The 21,290-nt window shown below is 41.8% G+C and overlaps 1 protein-coding gene across 1 annotated transcript in view; it reads left to right on the top strand.

Annotated features, from left to right (window-relative positions):
- Positions 1–20,995, top strand: part of SDHAF4 (succinate dehydrogenase complex assembly factor 4) — a 37,887-nt gene extending 16,892 nt beyond the window's left edge. Inside the window, exon 3 of the mRNA XM_003926337.3 lies at positions 5,596–20,995. Coding sequence (XP_003926386.1) covers positions 5,596–5,705 — 110 coding nt within the window. The 3' untranslated portion in view covers positions 5,706–20,995. The remainder of the gene's footprint in view (positions 1–5,595) is intronic.
- Positions 20,996–21,290: the final 295 nt, after the last annotated feature.

Below are 21,290 nucleotides of genomic sequence, written 5' to 3'. Positions count from 1 at the left end.
GTCAGGATGGTCTCGAACTCCTGACCTCAGGTGATCCACCTGCCTTGGCCTCCCAAAATGCTGGGGTTATAGGCGTGAGCCACCATGACCAACCCGAAAAATAAAATTTTTATAAATAGATAAGGTATGGTAAAGAAAATATCTCAAAATAGCTGGAGAAAGTTGTGGTCAAAGAGAAAGAGGCTGCAGAACATTAACACTTAGAAGACATAGCTAATGGGCCTCTTTGGCTTCAGCATAAATTATACATATATTCAGTTAATACAGAGGTGTCCAGTCTTTTGGCTTTCCTGGGCCACGTTGGCAGAAAAATTGTCTTTTTTTTTTTTTTTTTTTTTTTTTGAGACGGAGTTTCGCTCTTGTTGCCCAGGCTGGAGTGCAATGGCACGATCTCGGCTCACCGCAACCTCCGCCTCCTGGGTTCAGGCAATTCTCCTGCCTCAGCCTCCTGAGTAGCTGGGATTACAGGCACACGCCACCATGCCCAGCTAATTTTTAGTATTTTTAGTAGAGACGGGATTTCACCATGTTGACCAGGATGGTCTCGATCTCTTGACCTCGTGATCCACCCGCCTCGGCCTCCCAAAGTGCTGGGATTACAGGCTTGAGCCACCGCGCCCAGCCTAGAAAAATTGTCTTAGGCCACACATAAAATACACTAACACTAACAATAGCTGATTCACTAAAAAAAAAAATTACACAAAAAAACAGTGTTTTAAGAAAGTTCATGAATTTGTGTTAGGCCACTTTTCAAAGCCATCCTGGGCCACATGCAGCCCCTGGACTGTAAGTTGGATAGGCTTGAATTAATTGAATAAAAAGCTAAAAATGCAGGTTCAGCTTGAATCTGGGAGGGCCTGAACTGCCAGGTTACAATGTAAGGGCTTTATGCAGTGAGCAGTAAGGAAATGTATTTGGATAGAGATTGTTTTAATTAGCTTTATTAAATATAATCTGCATATAATAAAATTCACCCATGTTAAATACATGGTTGAGTAAGGTGTTTTTTGGTTGGTTGGTTATTTTTTTCTTTTTCTTTCTTTTTTTTTTTTTTTTTAAAGGCAGAGTCTTGCCTTGCTCCATTGCCCACTGGAGTACAGAGGCACGGTCTCAGCTCACTGCAACCTCTGCCTTCCAGGTTCAAGCCATTCTCCTGCATCTGCCTCCCACGTAGCTGGGATTACAGGCACCCGCCAACATGCCTGGCTAATTTTTGTATTTGTAGTAGAGATGGGGTTTCACCATGTTGGCCAGGCTGGTCTCGAACTCCTGACCTTTTGATCCACCTGCCTCAGCCTCCCAAAGTGCTGGGATTACAGGCGTGAGCAACTGTGCCCAGTTAGTGAATTTTAACAAATGTTTACAGTCACAGAAACCACACAAAGTATGAAATAGTTCTGTCCCCTAAAGAGGCACCAGGCAGTTCATCCTCTCTCCACCTCCTCCCAGCAACCATTGATCTGTTCTCTATCCCTGTAGTTTTGCTCTTTCTCGGATTTTATATAAATCAAACTCTACAATATGTAATCTTTGGTGTCTGGTTCCTTTCACTTAGTACAATGTGGAAGAGAGATTCTGTTGCATTAGTCTAAAATGTGACACCGAGAGCAGGAACCAGGGTGCTAATGGTGAGAACAAAACGTTTCAGAAAACTGTAGGTTATTATAAGGGCAAAAATTGGGTTAAACAAATGTGAGGAAGAAGAGACATGGAAGTATAGGAGGTTGTGCTCAGAAGAGTGCTCACAAGAGTCTGGGATTTGGAGAAGGAACATATTCAAAAAATAATAAACTCCAGTGGACGGCAGAAGTAGATATGAAAGTCATCAGGAAAGGGATTGGTGGCCTCTGTAGTCTCAGTATGTGATGATTCATTAATGTGAATGTTGATATTAGGAATGATGGGGAGAGAGAGATGAAACAATGAACCAGATATTGATCCCATCCAAAAAGGTAGAAGAATCTTTGAGTTTATTTTAAGACTGGAGAAAAGCATTGGATAAGTAAATGTTACAGAATTCCAAAAAGAAAGGCTATAAAGGTGTAGCACTGGAATGAAAGGCTGGAAGTAGCGGTGAGGAAGAGGGACGTCTTGACCTGTTCTTTCTTCCCCAGTGCTATGGACTGAATTATGTCCCCCCAAAATTCATTTGTTGGAGCTCTAACCCCCCATGTGATGGTATATGGAGATGGGCCCTTTGGGAGATGATTAGGTTTACATCTTGAGAGTAGGGTAACCCTTTAAGGGATGGAACTGTTTTACACTTTGTGTTATTTACTTGACTGTAAACATTTGTTAAAATTTACTCAACTGCATACTTAAAATGGGTGGATTTTATTATAAGCAGACAATAATAAAGCTGATGGTGTCTCCTCATGGTGGGAATAATGCCCTTATAAGAAGAGATACCAGAGAGCTTGCTGTCTCTCTTTCTCTGCCACGTGAGGACATAGCAAGAGACAACCATCTGTAAGCCAAGAAGAAAGCGCTCATGAGACCCACCCATGCTAGCACCCTGATTTCAGCCTACCAGCCTCCAGAACTGTGAGAAAATAAATAAATTTCTGTTGTTTACTCTACCTAGGGTATGATATTTTCTTATGGCAGCTTGAGCTAAGACCTCCAGTGAGCCACAGAGATGAGTGAGAAAGAACTTCCAGTAGACCTTCAAGGGAAGTCAAAGAGTAGGAAAAAGTTAACTTGCATTGCAGTTAAAGCATGGAATTCTTTAGAAAACAGAGTGATGATGAGTATGAGGGAGAGTTTATTCACAATATAACAGTAATAAAAGAATGAATATTTGAAAAATTTTCAGGGTAAATTCTGTATCCTTTTTCTTTTGCCTAGAGAGGGGCTTTATGATTTTGGTGAAATCTGTTAGTTTTCAAAGAGATAGAGTTTGGGTAATCATTCTCCTGCAGTTCCCCTGTGCTACGCAGGATAAAATAAAATCCATATGCATTTTCTTCTATTAATCTGTCTTTTGTCAGTTGATTTTCAGCAAACCTTCAGAGGCCAAGGCGGGAGTTTTTCCTTGGCCTTTACACCTTCTTCCAGAGTCCAAGCAATGTGGTTCCTCAATAGAATAGGTTCAAACATCTGGGCTTAGTGTAAGTAGCTACAATAATGACCTCAGCAGAGAATACCCACCTTGAGGGAGTGTGACACTCATACCCGCAAAAGTCTAGTTGCCTTTTGGTGTGTGGCTCAGGAGTATAACTGACTTCTCCAGGGATTGAATGTAAGCGAGACCTAAGTGACCCAGGGGTTTGGATGAAGCAGATCTGGGTTTGAACTGGAGCTCTCAGAGGCTGCTGCTTTCTGGGTTTCAGTTTCCTTCTAACACCTGCCTTAGGATGCCCTTGTAAGAAGAAACTGAGATGATGAGGCACTTTGTACTTTCCCTGTCTAGCCTTGCCAGAGTTTGTTATTCTTGTATATATTTGTTTGTTTGCCTTTTTTCTGGCCTGCTTCAGTACTCTCAACCCTGTGAGGGAAGGAGCCTTGTATTTCACAGTCACTACTGTGTCCCTTACCCCATCTTTACATAGCATAGGGCCTGGCAGAGTAACAGTGGAATAAATGGATGAAACTGTCTGCGTGTAGGATTGCCATGAAGATAAGAGGAAATCTCTTCATTCATGTGATATGTATTAAGTATCCTCTGTGGGCCAGACACTGAAACAGCAATGGATAAACAGACAAATTTTACCATAGCAAAGCTTAACATTTTAGTGGGAGAGACAGACAATAATCATTTTTAAAAATATACTAAATTAGTGATAATTGCTGAAGAGAATTCAAATGTGGAAAGGAATGGGAAGTGTTGGGAGGGTGGCCACAATAAATAAATAAATAAATAGATAGATAGATACAGTTTAAGAATGAAGGACCAGGCGCAGTGGCTCACGCCTGTAATCCCAGCACTGTGGGAGGATGAAGTGTGCAGATCATTTGGCGTCAGGAGTTTGATACCAGCTTGTCCAACATAGTGAAACTCCATCTCTTCTAAAAATACAGTAATTCGCTGGGCATGGTGGTGTGTGCCTGTAGTCCCAGTTACTCAGAAGGCTGAGGCAGGAGAATTGCTTGAACCCAGGAGGTGGAGGCTGCAGTGAGCCAAGATCACACCACTGCACTACTCCAGCCTGGGCGAGAGAGCTAGACTCCATCTCAAAAAACAGGACAAAGCAGAGAATTAGAGCTCTGTCTAATAGTTGGTTCTTCTCCTGTTTTTTCCATATACAGAGCAGTACAGTGTATGGGCTGAGAACAAGATTGTAGCCAGGATGTCTGAATTGAAACTCAGTTTTATCACTTAGAAGGTGTGTGGTACAGAGCAACTTTCTTAACCCTTTTTGCCTTATTTTCGTCATCTGTAAAATTGAAACAATAATTGTTCTTGTCCCCTAGATTATTAGGAAGATTAAATGAATTTGCATGTATAAAGTGCTGAGAATTGAGCCTGGCTTATGATGGGGAGTCCTATGGACACAGGGTATTAGGAATAATAATTACTGTTATGCTTATAAATGGCAGTACCAGCCAGCCAGTTGCTGAAGCCAAAACCCTATGATGAGGAACAGTAATTACCTAGTTAAGATTAATTGGCATTCCTATGCACCAGGCACCATGCTAAACCCTTTACATGGATTACCTTGTACAATTATCAACACAGTGAGGGAGGTATGATTGGTCTCCCCATTTTACTGTTCAGAAAACTGGCATTAAGTCAAAGGACTCCTTCAAAGTAATCTTCTTTCAAGACCTTTCAGGTCTTATGAATTTGTAGTTTCTATTCTCTTCTCAAACTCAGGAAAAAGAATCACATTTACAGTTCATTTAAAGCCTGCATGGTAACCTGGTTACTAAGATCTAGCCTGTCATGCAACCCTGTCTTTAAAATTGACCATAGGCTGGGCTCAGTGACTCTCACCTGTAATCCCAACACTTTGGGAGGCTGAAGTGGGTGGATCACTTGAGGTCAGGAGTTCAAGACCAGCCTGGTCAACATGGTGAAACCCCATCTCTACTAAAAATACAAAAGCTAGCAAGGCTGCTGTCACACACCTGTAATCCCAGCTACTCAGGAGGCTGAGGCAGAAAGATTACTTCAACCCAGAAGGCAGAGGTTGCCATGAGCCCAGATCACGCCATTGCAATCCAGCCTGGGCGACAGAGGGAGACTCTGTCTCAAAAATAATAGGCCGGGTGCGGTGGCTCAAGCCTGTAATCCCAGCACTTTGGGAGGCCGAGGCGGGTGGATCACGAGGTCGAGAGATCGAGACCAACCTGGTCAACATGGTGAAACCCTGTCTCTACTAAAAATACAAAAAATTAGCTGGGCATGGTGGTGCGTGCCTATAATCCCAGCTACTCAGGAGGCTGAGGCAGGAGAATTGCCTGAACCCAGGAGGCGGAGGTTGCGGTGAGCCGAGATCGCGCCATTGCACTCCAGCCTGGGTAACAAGAGCGAAACTCCGTCTCAAAAAAAATAATAATAATAATAATAATTAATAAATAAATAAAATAAAATAGACTATAATCCTTTTCCTACCTCCATTGACTGCTTTATTTATATCTTGTTTTCCGTAGAATTTCCAGATGATGTTAATCCAGTGACCAAAGAAAAAGGTGGACCCAGGGGCCCAGAACCTACCCGATATGGAGATTGGGAACGAAAAGGGCGCTGTATTGATTTTTAAGTCACATACTCTTTAACCTCAGTATTGTTTTCTGAATACGGACATCTGAATTAACTTATTTCTGATTATTTTATTTCTTTATGTCCTTCATGTTATATAGTTTCCATAATGTGTTTAAATGTATATACAATGACTTTGGAAGAAAATATGCTGCTATAAATTAGGAAAGGGAAAATATTTTTTCATTAACATATGTTAATTTAATAAGTATAGAAATATAGTTTTTTTTAGACATAGTCTCGCTGTGTTGCCTAGGCTGGAGTGGAATGGCACTATCCCGGCTGCAACAACCATCCCACCAGGTTCAAGCAATGTTCTTGCCTCAGCCTCCTGAGTACTGGGATTATAGGAACCCACCACCATGACATAGTCTCTCTATGTTGCCCAGGCTGGGGTGGAATGGCACTATCCCAGCTGCAACAACCACCCCACCAGGTTCAAGCAATTTTCTTGCCTCAGCCTCCTGAGTACTGGGATTATAGGAACCCACCACCATGCCTGGCTCATTTTTGTATTTTAAGTAGTGACAGGGTTTTGCCATGTTAGCTGATCTCGAACTCCTGACCTCAGGTGATCCACCTGCCTTGGCCTCCCAAAGTGCTAGGATTACAGGAATGAGTCACCACGCCCATCCTAGAAATGATTCTTAGAGCTGTAGGCCTTTACTTCATCATTTTTCAGTTTAAATTAGTTGCTTACAAAATGCACAAATAAAATAATTTTTTAAAAATGATTGTGTTGCTGTGTACTAGGGCATAGTGGCTTTTAAAATGAGAGTTAAATAATGCATTATAGTTTGAGACCACAAAAATAACAGAAAATCTTAACTTGGAGCCAGTTAATTACTTACTCAGTTACTTGGGCTCAAATTCTGACTCTACCTCTTACTAGCTATGTGACCTTAGATAACTTATTTAACTTCTCTGTGCTTGTGTGTAAGTGGAAATAGTAATACTTCTGATGCTGGTAGACTGGAGGAGGTCCCCCAACACTGGTGGGACCTGAACTCCAGCCCATATCCAGGCTCTTGACACCATGATGAGAAGGAATTCAAGGACAAGTCAGAAAATAGTCAAAGTACTGAGATTTATTGCAAAGTGAAAAAGTACACATTCTGCTGGGTGCGGTGACTCACATCTGTAATACCAACACTTTGGGAGGCCAAGGTGTGTGGATCACTTGAGGCCAGGAGTTTGAGACCAGCCTGGCCAACATGGCAAAACCCCGTCTTTACTAAAAATACAAAAATTAGCTGGGTATAGTGGTGCAGGGCTTTAATCCCAGCTGTTTGGGAGGCTGAGGCATGAGATTCACTTGAACCCAGGAGGCAGAGATTGTAGTGAGCCAGGATTGTGACACTGCACTCCAGCTTGGGTAACAGAATGAGACACTGTCTCAAAAAAAAAAAAAAAAAAAACTACACATTCAAGAAAGAGGAGTATGGGCATACTCAAGAGAGTCACTCTGGAGTTTAAGGCTTCTACCTTTACGTGCTTCTGTCCAAGAGGTGGAATATTCATGAGGATTCCTGGAAAAAGGTGAGGATTTCTTGGAATTGTGGTGCCACCGATTTTTACACCAAATACCAGTGTTCCCAGAATAGTCATGGTACTGGTCTCTGTGTGCTTTAGTATGTTAATGAGCATATAATGAGGTACTAGGTGAAACCCAGGTCAAATCCAGTGCCGCTGGGTCCAGTAGGCCTTAGCCAGCTTGGCTCACATTCTGGTTTTTCAGGATCTCATCAGCCCTTAGTTTATTCTCATCAGCCCCTAGTTTATGCAGCTATTTCAACAGTTTCCTTTTTGCTAGTCATGTAAAACTGCTGCCTGGAATTTTCTGTTCTCCTGCGACCACCCCATATTATTCCTGTCTCACTTTTACTTCACAGGGAAGTTGAGAAGATTAAATGAATAAATAACATGTAATTAGTCAGGATTCTTCAATAGGAGAGAGAGAGATTAGAATTGACTCATGCAGTTCTGGAGGCTGAGAGTCCCATGATAATGCCATCAGCAAGCTGAAGACCTGAAGACCCAAAAAAGCCCGTGGTGTGATTCAGTCTGAGTCCCAAGACCTGAGAACCAGGGGAGTCGTGATGTAAATCCAGTCTGGGGCAAAGAAGATGAGATGAGATGCCCCAACTCAAGCAATGAGGCAAGAAAAAAGGAGTGAATTCCTCCTTCGTCTACCTTTTGTCCTATTCATGCCTTCAATATATCAGATAATGCGCAGCTACATTGGGAAGGACAGACTACTGAGGTCACCAGTTCCAATGCTAATCTCATTCAGAAACAGCCTTACAGACACATCCGGAAACAATGTTTAAATTGGTACAACAACATGTTAGCCACTTGGAGCAGTGTGTAGTATAGTACATACTTCTCAATAAGTGTTAACTATCCTCAGATTATGAATGTATTTTTCCAAGTCTCTAGGCATTGTGGGTGGAAAGATTTTAAAAAACGAAATTTGAAATACTTGAAATTGTTTTATACAACATTTAAAATGTTATTAGTTGAAAATGGTGATTATTTACCTGAGTGAACTGAAGTATATATATTTTAGTTTGTGGAACATAAAATTCACCTAAGTGCTATGGTTTGCAAGTTTGTCCCCTCCAAAACTTATGTTGAAACTTAATCCCCAATGTGGCAGTATTGAGAGGTGAGACCTTTAAGAGGTGATTGGCCTTTAAGAGGGCAGAGCCCTCATGAAGATTAATTCATTTATGGATTAATAGACAAATAGGTTATAATAGAAGTGGAGCTGGTGCTTTATGAGAAGAGGAAGAGAGACCTAAGCTAGCATGTTAGCATCTGAGCACACTCAGCCCACTGGCCCTGTGATGCCCTGTGCTGCCTCAGGACTCTGCAGAGAGCTTTCACCAGCTTCAAGGCCCTGGCCAGATGTGCCCCTTGACCTTCGACTTTCTGGCCTCCAAAACCATAAGAAATAAACTTCTTTTCTTTCAGAATTATCCAGTATCAGGTATTCAGTCATAGCAAAAGAAAATGGGCTAAGAAAACTGGCCCTGGAAGTGAAGTTTTGGTATAAAGTTACCTGAAAATGCTTCCACAAGCTGCATCGGAACAGGATAATGGGCAAAATTGGAAGAGTTTGAAGGAGCAGGATAGAAAAAGCCTAGATGCTGATGAGGGATTAGAAGACAAGAAGACTAGGGGAAGTTTAGAACTTCCTAGAGATGATTTAAGTGGTTGCGACCAGAATGCTGATAGAAATATGGACAGTAAAGGCCATTCTGACGAGGTTACAGATGGAATTGAAGACCAGGGTATTGGAAATGGGAGTAAAAGCCTTTCTTAGAAATCGGCAAGGAATTTGGCTGGATTGTGTCCATGCCCAAGGCTAGGTGTTTTATAGCAACACCCTACTCCCAGCCATTTCCAAGGAATGCTGAACTTAAGACGATGAATTCGAGTATTTGATAGAAGAAATATCTAAGCAACAAAGCATCAGGCTATTGCATGGCTACTTTTAACCACTTACATTAAACTGCAAGAAGGAGTAAGTGACTTAAAGACAGAATTTATAATCAAAAGGGAAGCAAAGCAGAAAGATTTGGGAAACTCTAAGCCTAGACTTGGTAGAGAATGAAAGAGCATTTTCAGCAGAGAAAAGCAAGGGTGTGACCAAGCCACTTTTTGCTAAAGAGATTAATATGGCTAGAAAGGAGTCAGAGATTATTCATCAGGACAATGGGAGAAAGATCCCAAAGGCATATCAGAAATCTTTGAAGCTGCCCCTCCCATCACAGTCCTAGAGGCCTAAAATGGCAAAATAAAGGGAAGGCCTAGGGCACTCTCTAAGGCAGGCGTCCCCAAACTTTTTACGCAGGGGGCCAGTTCACTGTCCCTCAGACCGTTGGATGGCCACCACATACTGTGTTCCTCTCAATGACCACCAATGAAAGAGGTGCCCCTTCCTGAAGTGTGGCGGGGCGGTGGGTTGCGGGGGGTGGGGGGGGCGGATAAATGGCCTCAGGGGGCCGCAAGCAGCGCGCCAGCCATAGTTTGGGAACGCCTACTCTAAGGGCCTACTGCCTTGGGCCTCTGCTGGCATTCTGGCTGCTCAGGCAGCTCTAGCTCAAGTGGCCCCCATTGGGACTCGACCTGCCACTCCAAAAGGTCCAAGCTGTAAATCTTGGCAGCAGTATCCAGTGATGCAAGTGGTTTCAGATGCTGCTTGCTGGTGCCCCCATTCTAGAGTTCACAAGCAGTAAGCCCTGGTGGCCTCCACATGGTGCTAATTCTGCAGGCACATAGCAAGAGCTGTGAGGCATAGCAGCTTCCACCTAGATTTCAAAGATGTATCAGACAGCCAGTGGGCCCATGCAGAGTCTTATTGCAGAGGCAGAGCCACTGCAGAAAGCCCCTCTACTAGGGCAATGCCGAGTGGAAATATGGGACCAGAGCTGCTACAGAAAGTTTCTACCAGGACAGTGTACTCTGAGCCACACAGGCAGGACCACCCTGGGACCCCAGAACTGTAGAGCTACTGGCATGCAACACCAGCCTGGAAAAGCTGCAGGCACCTGACTCCAACGTGTGAGAGTAGCCACGTGGACTACAACAAGCAAAGCCATAGGCATGGGATTGGCCAATGTTTTGGAGGCCCACTACCTACCTCAGTGTTCACAGGATGCCTGCATGGAGTCACAAGAGATTATTCTCCACCTTCAGGGTTTTTTTCTTCCCCCACCCTGCCCCCCGCCAAGATGGAGTCTCATTCTTTTTTCTGTCACCCTGGCTGGAGTGCAATGGCATGGTCTCCACTCACTGCAACCTCTGCCTCCCAGGTTCAAGCAATTCTCCTGCCTTAGCCTTCTGAGTAGCTGGAATTACAGGCACCCACCACCATGCCTGGCTAATTTTTTTGTATTTTTAATAGAAACGGGGTTTCACCATGTTGGCCAGGCTGATACTGAATTTCTGACCTCAAGGGATCCTCCCGCGTCAGCCTCCCAAAGTGCTGGGATTCCAGGCATGAGCTGCCGTGCCCAGCTGAGTTTTAATGTCTGCTCTGCTTTGTTTCTCACTTGTTAGGGGCCTGTTACTTCACTTTTCTTTCCTATTTTTCCCTTCCCTTTTGGAATGGAAATGTATATCCTATCCTATGCTCTTGTATCTTGGAAGTAGATAAATTGTTTTCACAGGCTCGCAGGTAAGACTTTGGACTTTTGAGTTTAGACTTTGGGGCTATGAGGATAGAATGAATGTATTTGTATGTGATAAGAGCATTAGTTTTGGGAGGACAGTGCCAGTGCCAGAATGCTATGGTTTGAATGTTTGTCTACAAAACTCATGTTAAACTTAAGCCCCATTGTAATACTGTTAGTGAGATGGGAATTCCAACTATGCTACTTGATAGGTAGGACTTCTGGGAGGTACTTAGGATGTAATGAGGTCATAAGGATGAGGCATTAGTGGCTTTATAAGAGAAAGACCTGAACTAGCACATTTGGCCACCTCACCATATCATACCCTGTGATGCCTCAGGACTTTATTATAGAGAATCTAGTCTCCACCAGCAAGACCCCTTGAACTTGACCCACATGTCGCCCTTGAACTTGGACTTACCAGCCTTCAGAACTGTAAGAAGTAAATATCATTTTTTAGCTGGGCGCAGTGGCTGACACATGTAATCCCAGCACTTTGGGAGGCCAAGGCGGGTGTATCACCTGAGGCCAGAAGTTTGAGACTAGCCTGAACAACATGGTAAAACCCCATCTCTACTAAAAATACAAAATTAGCTGGGTGTGGTGGTGCGTGCCTGTAATCCCAGCTATTTTGGAGGCTGAGGCAGGATCACATCATTGCACTCCAGCCTGGACAACAGGAGTGAAACTGTCTCAGAAAAAAGAAAAGAGAGAGAGAGAAAGAAAAGGAGAAAGCAAGCAAGAAAGATCGTTTTTAAATAAATTACCTAGTTTCAGCTGTTCTGTTATATGCAACAGAAAACAGACTAAGACAGTAGGTGTAGAGGGCAAATATAAAAAGGTAGGGGGTAAAATGGAGTAGCCCAGTCAGTCTGGATGACTCAAAACCTCCTACCCTGTGGCCTTTTGATAACTGGGTCAGAAAAAGTCAAGTCCAGTTTACAGATCTGGAATAATGGAAGGACAGGAACTTCTGGGCTCCCCCAAAGTATCCTTTGCTGCATGTCATCTGGCCTCACTCGCTCTCAGGTTGGGCCTTCAGCTCCCAGGCTACACTTGAATTAGAAAGGTTTTGCAAAGCCTGTAGAAGATAGAGTGCAGTAGGCTGATAACTGTGTGCTATGATTTACAAGTGCAATATTATTTGAGAAGATTGTACAGAGACTCATTTAAGAGAATAAAAATTATCTCAGAAACACATTAACTAGTGTGTAATTAGAACTAGTCATTTGGTCTTTATATCAGTTTTCCCTCTCAGTCAACATTCATTCTTCTAGTGCAATTACTATGTATGCTGCAACGTAATAACTACATTTCTCTAGAAATATTCTATAATTTAGTCAACCTCCAACTGCCCAAGTTAATAAAGGTTTTTATTAAGTTAACATTTGAAAAATAGTATGTTAGGCTGGGCATGGTGGCTCACTCCTGTAATCCCAGCACTTTGGGAGGCCAAGGCAGGTGGATCACTTGAGGTCAGAAGTTTGGGACCAGCCTGGACAACATGGCGAAACTCCATCTCTACTAAAAAATAGAAAAATTAGCTGGACTTGGTGGCGCACGCCTATAATTCCAGCCTGAGGCAGGAGAATCGTTTCAACCCGGGAGATGGAGCTTGTAGTGAGCAAAGTTTGTGCCACTGCACTCCAGCCTGGGCAACAGAGCAAGACTCTGTCTTGAAAAAGAAAAGAAAGAAAGAAAAATCATATGTTAAATTTTTGTTGTATAGTTTGCTTGTGTTCTACACTAATTATGATGTGCAATAGAAAAAAGACAATTTATATACTTCAAAAGCTAATCTAAAATATATAACAATCAACGTGTTGTATTAAGATAATATAATTCTTAACCTCTGTTAATAGTAACATATTTCACTACAGTTCTCACATATATAGGTGAAATTTGGCAGCATGAAAACACTTGTAGTCTGTATGTCTATCAAACATTTATGAAAAAACTTGAAGACTATCAATTTGGTACCTACAAAAGATGATGTAGTAGCCAGGGAAAGGCATCACCCAGATCTCCTGTAAGAAGCAGAGTTGATTGAGAACCCTAGCGCTACCCCATAGGATCTACCACTGTTGTTCCTGCTATTCCCAGCCAATGAATGAGAATGGCAGGGCTATTAACACTGGCCCACTTCCCTGGTGGGCAACACTGGCTCAAGGACTTCCCATTAGATTGCTCAGAATTTTCTTAAAAACATGCTAATGTCTGAGATTCCTCCTACCCCATGACGCCTTTCCTTCACTCTCTCCTTCACAGGTGTCAAACCCTACCTACTCCCCTCCTTCATAATTCACAGATATCTCCTCCAATAAATCTCTTTCAAACTTAATGCCATCTTGCCATCTGGTTTGTAGAGAACCCAAATTAACATGGATTTTTTTTAAAAAACAAAGACAGTTTTTCAGAAAATGTCATACAATGCTTGTGATTCTTTTTAGTATAATCGTAGTTTAAACACTTTTACATTGCTTGGGAGATTTCTGAGAAATTATATGTTGATCTTTTATGTACAAGGCTCATACCGTGGAGTGTTGTGCATATTGAATGTTTGGTTAGATTGAATTAATTCCAGTAGGTCCAGTTGCTGAGACCTACAATGAGTCTAATATATATATATATATATGTTACCTATTATTAAACTTGTAAGAGCAAGCGTAAAGCCATATTCTGCTAGTAAATAACAAATGTTCATTGGATAAATAGAATAGTTTGCAGTGAGAAAACTTTCATAGCAGTTGTTAATGATAGTTATATCAGCAATTTGAATGACAATTTCAGAACAGGACAATAATTTTTCTAAATACAAGGTAAGAATGGCAGTGAGATATTAGTTCATGAGTGCTGATTGGTCAATTAGAAGGGAAAATAAAATGAAGAGTGCCTGATGAGTTCATCCATTAACTGAATTGATTCATTCTTTTAATCAGTGTTGATTGCCTACTATGTGCTCGATGTCCTGCTAGACTCTCTGTTTTTTTGTTCTTTTTTTTGTTGTTGTTGTTTTTGTTTTTGAGATGGAGCCTTGCTCTGTCACCCAGGCTGAAGTGCAGTGGCGGGATCTCAGCTCACTCTGGTTTCAAGAGATTCTCCTGCCTTAGTCTCCTGAGTAGCTGGGATTACAGGCCCCTGCCACCATGCCGGGTTAATTTTTTTTTTTTTTTTTTTTTTTTTTGTATTTTTAGTAGAGACTGGTTTCACCATGTTGGCCAGGCTGGTCTTAAACTCCTGAACTCCAGTGACCCACCTGCTTCTGCTCCCAAAGTGCTGGGATTACAGGCATGAGGTACCCCACCAGGCCACTGATAGGCTCTTTCTATTTGGTGATTAATGAAACAGAGCCGCTGCTACCCTAGTGTAAAGTCTGGTGTGTTTTGATTTGTTCATGCAAACAGTTCCAGAAGACAACTGACTGAAGACCAAAAGGATTGCAGGTTACTGTACTTCACCCCAACCATGAGACTGTCACTTTCTGAACTTTTATGCTAGATGACTCTTTCAGAGACGTGGATTTTGACCTTTTAAAATCTAAACAGGCTTTGTGGAATATTTATTAAATATTCATTTTATAATCAACTGTGTTCTGACTTAGCTATATATAAGCCTCCATGGACATTGATCAAAAAGATATGGAGTAAGCAGAGTGATAAAATTAAGATTCCTGGATATATAAAATTCTTTTAAGTCCTTTCTGGTCCAAGAAGAACATTTTTGGTGGCCGCAACGTCTGGAACTAAGCTCCTCTCAACTTCCCTAAGAATGGTTGCTATAAATGAGTTACAAAAGATTATTGAACTAACAATGACTATGAAGATGTGTGAAATTAAGAAATATTTATGATTAAGAAATATTCAGTATCAGTTCATTTTCCTGTGGGCACTTCGTTCTGTCTTTAAGATCTTTCGTTTGCAGGCTGGGCACGGTGGCTCATGCCTGTAATCCCAGCACTTTGGGAGGCCGAGGTGGGCAGATCCCTGAAGGTCAGGTTCACGTGGTGAAACCCCGTCTCTACTAACAATACAAAAAAATTAGCCGGGCGTGCTGGTGGGCACCTGTAATCCCAGCTACTTGGGAGGTGGAAGCAGGAGAACTGCTTGAACTTAGGAGGCAGAGGCTGCAATGAGCCAAGATCGAGCTACTGCACTCCAGCCTGGGCAACAGAGTGAGGACTCTGTGTCAAATAAAAATAAAAATAAAAATAAATTTTTAAAAATCTTTCATTTGTAGAAACAGATACCTCTCCATAATACTCCCATATTGCTTCCTGCTTCTCCCTCTCTTTCTCTTTAGGGAGGAAATATATATTGTCTCTTAACCAACTTCTCTCTTATATTCACCCAAATCTAGGTGGCAAATTAAAGAAAAATATAGCTGTTTCTATTCAAGATTTTTAGATGAAGATGACATAATCTATTTCAATGGTGATTAAACTTTTTGGTTTTGGGACCCTTTAACTTTTTTTTTTTTTTTTTTTTTTTTTTTTTTAGACGGAGTCTCGCTCTGTTGCCCAGGCTGGAGTGCAATGGCACAGTCTCGGCTCACTGCAAGCTCCGCTTCTTGGGTACAAGCGATTCTCCTGCCTCAGCCTCCTGAGTAGCTGGGATTACAGGCACCCACCACCACGCCCAGCTAATTTTTGTATTTTTAAAATAGAGACGGGGTTTCACCATGTTGGCCAGGCTGGTCTTGACCTCCTGACCTCATGATCCGCTCACCTTGGCCTCCCAAAGTGCTGGGATTACAGGCATGAGTCACCGCACCCTCCTGGGACACTTTACTCTTAGAAGTTTTTGAGGTCCCTAAATTGTTTAGAACCCCAAAGAACATTGTTTTGTGTATGACATCTGTCCACACTTAACTGTATTAGGAATTAAAGCTAAGTAATATTTAATATACTTAACTCATTAAAAATAACCCAGTAGCAAACCTCTTACATGTTAACATAAAATGAAATGTTTTGAAAAATATCTTCTCCAAAACAACAACAAAAAAGAAATTGTGAAGATACTACATTATTCTCTTCAAGGTGTAACTTAATAGAAGGCAGCTGTGTTCTATCATCGTCTGAATTCGATCTGCTGTGGTATTTTGACTGAGGTATGATGAAGAAAACCTGGCTTCACATAGTTATTTAGTTGGAACAGGGAAGCTCTCACAGATCCACTGAGAGTTTGGTAGAGCCTGAGGATCCTCCGACTACACTTCCAAGAACTGCCGAGCTGATTTAAGTAGGAATGAAGATACTAAATTAGAATCTTTGGAACTGCCAGCGGAACCACACCCCACTACAGCACTGGCTGGAGCAGAAGGCAGCTGCCGCCTTTAACGTGAGTTACTTTTACCTCTGCAGGCAGGAACCTGCAGCCACACCAAATGGGCCCCAGAACCCCTGTCTTCCAACGACTTTGTTTTCACCACATTTAACCCATATCTGAATGACTGTCTTATGCAGATGTATCAGCTTGATGAACACTAAAGTCAGATGGTTGCACTTTAGCCGAGGCTGGAAGGTGTGCTTTTACTGAACTCTGTGGGTAACGCAGACTTCACACAGAGGAACGATCAGATGAAAAGACGGTGTTCAAAAGATTTTAGATACAAATGTTTTGTCTGTTATTATCATCTAAGAAAACTAGTTGAGAATTACTTTTATTGGGGCATCCAATATAGATGGTTAAAATATATAAAATGTATTGCAGAAATGTAAAAATAAGATTTAAATAATTCTGGGCCTGGCACAGTGGCTCTTGCCTATAATCCCAATACTTTGGGAGGTCAAGGTGGGTAGATCACGAGGTCAGGAGTTCAAAACCAGCCTGACCAACATGGCAAAACCCATCGCTACTAAAAATACAAAAATTAGCCAGGCGTGGTGGCGCACACCTGTAATCCCAGCTACTTAGGAGGCTACGGCAGAAGAATCACTTGAACTAGGAAGGTGGAGGTTACATCATGACCCTGTACTCCAGCCTGGGTGACAGAACGAGAGACTCTGTCTCAAAAAATAAAATAATCCCTAAAGCACGTTCAATGTCCATTCCTGTTCCTTTGAAGAATACTTCCTTAGAGATTAGGCTTTGAGCCTGTAGTTTATTTTTGTGCCTTAACATGTTAAGCATGCTCTGAATGAAGAGACCACCTAAACTAGGCTTAGTGTGAGCAACAAGGCTGTTTATTCACTCGGGTGTGAGCAAGCTGAATCCAAAAAGAGAGTCAGCAGAGGATGGTGGGATAGGAGCTGGTTTTATAGGTTTGGGGTAAGCAGTGGAAAGTTACAGTTCTGAGTGGTTTTTGCAAGTCAGGGGTGTCACAGGGTCTGACGTCACAAGGTTGGCTTATCAGTTGAGGCAGGAACAATGACAGAATGTGGCACGGTCGGTTAATTAGGCACTGCAGGAGCTAGCTATTCTTTTTTTTTTTTTTTTTTTTTTTTGCGGTTTTTCTATTACCTCAGACTTTCTGACTCCAGGAGGTCATCTGGAGATGTACGTGCAGGTCACAGGGTAACGGTCACCATTGCTTGACAACAGTGTTGCTATCTTTGGGGAACCTAACATTACATAGCATTGGTTAATGAATATGAAGATTACTTAATAATCAATAACTTATTAACGTTACTTAAGATTCTGTAACAACCTATTTTCTTTTAGATTAAGGTTTATGTATACTTAGGCCATGTATTTCTAACTTGGTTTTACCAAGTGGAACCTTGTCTGATGCCTTGAAACCACAAATACTCCTAATTAACTTGCTCATAAAAAGGAAACATGGACAGATTGAGAATGGAGTTTGTTATTCATGCAGGTGTGACAAGGAGATGAAAAACAAAGAGCTTTTAGAAGCAACTTATAATATTGGAAGTTGAAAACATGCACAAGCGAAAAACTAGGAATGTGTTTTTGCCGAGCTTGTCTTTTCTTTTCGTAGCTCCTGTGGAAAGACCTGAATTTATAAACAGATGTTATAGACTGTGGCCTGTTACATTGTATTTTCTTTAGCAGAGGAGATCACTGTATTCAAATTGGCATCTGAAACTTCAATGGGGTGTAAAATTTGGATTCTTTGCCAGAGGATTTTTATTTTTTGTCTCATCCTGAAGTCAGTGACTCAGCTAGATTCCTTATTTTTAAGAGTGCTTACATGAGATGTTGTTTTGATAGTTATCCCACATTTTCATTCTGCTGCTCAGAAATGTCAGGATTTCTGAGTGGATCGTCTCATATCAAAGCTGAGCCCTTTTTTTTTTTTTTTTTTTTTTTTTGAGATGGAGTTTCGCTCTTGTTACCCAGGCTGGAGTGCAATGGCGCGATTTCGGCTCACTGCAACCTCCGCCTCCTGGGTTGAGGCAATTCTCCTGCCTCAGCCTCCCGAGTAGCTGGGATTACAGGCATGCGCCACCATGCCCAGCTAATTTTTTGTATTTTTAGTAGAGACGAGGTTTCACCATGTTCACCAGGATGATCTCGATATCTCGACCTCGTGATCCACCCACCTCGGCCTCCCAAAGTGCTGGGATTACAGGCTTGAGCCACTGCACCCGGCCATGAGCCCTTGATTATATGAGCCACAGCCCTCTATCATCCTCCATACCTATCTACTAAATGATTCAACTAGGCAAAACAATCCAAATATTTTTATTGTCCAGTTTTATATAGGTTGATGCTGACTAGAATGTCCCCGTTCTTTCTCTACCAACACATATCTCTTCTCTCCTCTTTCAGTTTTTTCTGGAATAAGGATAGGTATAAATTAGATACATAAAGTGCCTTTTTTTACTTCAAAAAAGAAAAGAAAAGTATGACTCATGTCATACATTTAATGCTCTTCCAGCTAATTAATCCTGACTATGATGGTTAATTTTAGGTATCAACTTGACTAAGTTAAGGAATGCCTAGATAGTGGGTAAAACATTATTTTTGGCTGTGTCTGTGAGGGTGTTTCCTGAAGCAATTAGCATTTGAATCAATAGTCTGAATTAAGAAGATCGCCCTCACCAATGTGGGCATATATCATCATCCAACTGTTGAAAGCCTAGACAAGACAAAAAGAGAGAAAGGATGAATCTGCTGCCTCTTCTGGATCTGGGACATCCATCTTCTCCTGCCCTCAGACATCAGAGCTCTGGGTTCTCAGGCCTCTGGACTCTGGCACTTGCACCAGTGGCCTCCCAGCTTTTCAGGCCTTCAATCTCAGAATTACATCACCAGCTTCTCTCGTTCTCCAGTTTACAAATGGCAAATGTGGTACTTCTTGGCTTCTATAATCTTTTGAGCCAATTCCTATAATAAAGCATCCCTTATAGATTATATCTATCCTATTGGTTCTCTTTCTCTGGAGCACTCTGATACACTGACCGTGCCTGGTCATCCTGTCACTGCAGCAACCCTTTATTTATCCCTCATGTAGATGCCAGGGCTGGAATGCAGAACACTTCCCTTCCACACATCTGACTTTGCTCTCCATTCTAACCTTTTGGGGAGCATTTTCATTCTGAAGGGGTTAGAATGTGAGAAATTACATTTCTAGTGAGTTATGTGTGCAAATTGAGTTCTGCCAATTAGATGCACTTACTGTGATTTGAAAGGGAATGTGAGGGAAGGTCACCTTCCCACTGCTGGCTTTTCTGGCTGGCTGGTACAGTTGTGGAGACTTTGAATTTCCCGGCAGCAACACGCCAGTGTCTAGTTACTAGTCTTATGGGGGTAGTCATTTCCTTGATTAGGCTACATTGCATGGCAAAGGTGATGGGATAGTCACTCCAGGGATCATGTTACCTTTTTTCCTTTTGAGACGAAGTTTCACTTTTGTTGCCCAAGCTGGAGTGCAATGGCACGATCTTAGCTTACCTCAAGCTCTCCCTCCTGGGTTCAAGTGATTCTCCTGCCTTAGCCTCCTGAGTAACAGATTACAGGCATGCACCACCATGCCTGGGTAATTTTTTGTATTTTTTGTAGAGACAGGGTTTATTCATAGTGGTCAGGCTGGTCTCGAACTCCTGACCTCAGGTGATCCACCTCAGCTTACTACAGAGTTTTTGCATGGCGCAAGGAACAGTCGGCAGAGTAAACAGACAACCCATAGAGTGGGAGAAGATCTTCACAATCTACACATCTGAGAAAGGACTGATATCCAGAATCTACAACAAACTCAAGCACATCAGTAAGAAAAAACAATCCCATCAAAAAGAGGACTAAGGACATGAATAGACAATTCTCAAAAGAGGATATTCAAATGGCCAACAAACATATGAAAAAAATGCTCAACTTACTTTTCGCAATTCATAGAACACTCCAGATGATTTGTGTTCAGTTTCTATTGAGAGTATCTGAAAAGAATTGATTAGAAATGGGAATCAATCTATGAGTACAGCCAGCCCCAAAATATCAGAATAAAGACTCTCACCGTGTTCAGATACTTTCCAAAATTTAAAATAATTAAAATGTAAAAGGGAAAAATAGTTTACCAGAAGAATAAGACTGACATTTTCAGATGTTCTGGCAAAGCAAAGCTGCCTCTTCTGTCATGTAGCAGACTGACAGGCATGATCACCCATGGGCAAATGAGCTGCCCTTGATTTCCAGCCCCGTACCCACCTCCACACCACCCCCTCTGCAGGCGGTCAAGGGAACTAAGACACCACTCCAGAGTCAGGTCATTGGAAAGATGCTTAGGCATGAAATGTCATAGCTATTCCAGTAATTGAAGCATAAGACATATCCTATTTTTCCCTTCAAAATGTGACTGCTAGATACATTTTTAGGGCACACTCAGAACCAGTTTAAGGCCTACATATCATGATTTAATTTAAGCCCTCTCAGAAAACTCTCTTTTCTCCAAGGTTTTCCCTGCTGAACTTTACAATATTCCTCACATTAGAGGCACGCTCAGTTTGCCACTAGATGCACACCTGTCACAGTTTAAGGTATTAAAGGGAAAGAGAATTCGTGTAACTTATGAGAAAGTGCTAATTGTATTTTACATATTCATTGCCACTTGGCTTTAAGCAATCTCTTGTGGAAAGAGATCAGACATGTCATCTTTTTTTATTGTTGATTAAGCTTTTATTATGAAAATTTTCAAAATACAGAAAAGTAGAATAGTATACTGTGTGTCCCCATGTACCCATCACTCCAATTTAATGGTTATTAATGTTTACCAACAGTTATTCATTTTGTTTAATTTATCCCCTTACAGATACATGTTTCCCCCTCTGAGATATTTTAAGGCAAACGATTTCAGACTGGATGTGTAAATTTTGACATAGAGGATATGTATATATTGACATGGAGTCTTGTTCTTTTGCCCAGGCTAGAGTGCAGTGTGATCTCGGCTCACTGCAGCCTCCAGTTCCGGAGTTCAAGTGATTCTCATGCCTTAGCCTCCCGAGTACCTGGGAT

Source organism: Saimiri boliviensis, chromosome 4 (assembly GCF_048565385.1).
Source record: "Saimiri boliviensis isolate mSaiBol1 chromosome 4, mSaiBol1.pri, whole genome shotgun sequence".
Lineage (NCBI taxonomy): Eukaryota > Metazoa > Chordata > Mammalia > Primates > Cebidae > Saimiri > Saimiri boliviensis.
Note: the sequence above shows the minus strand (reverse complement) of the source record. Positions and strands in the feature narration are given on the sequence as shown.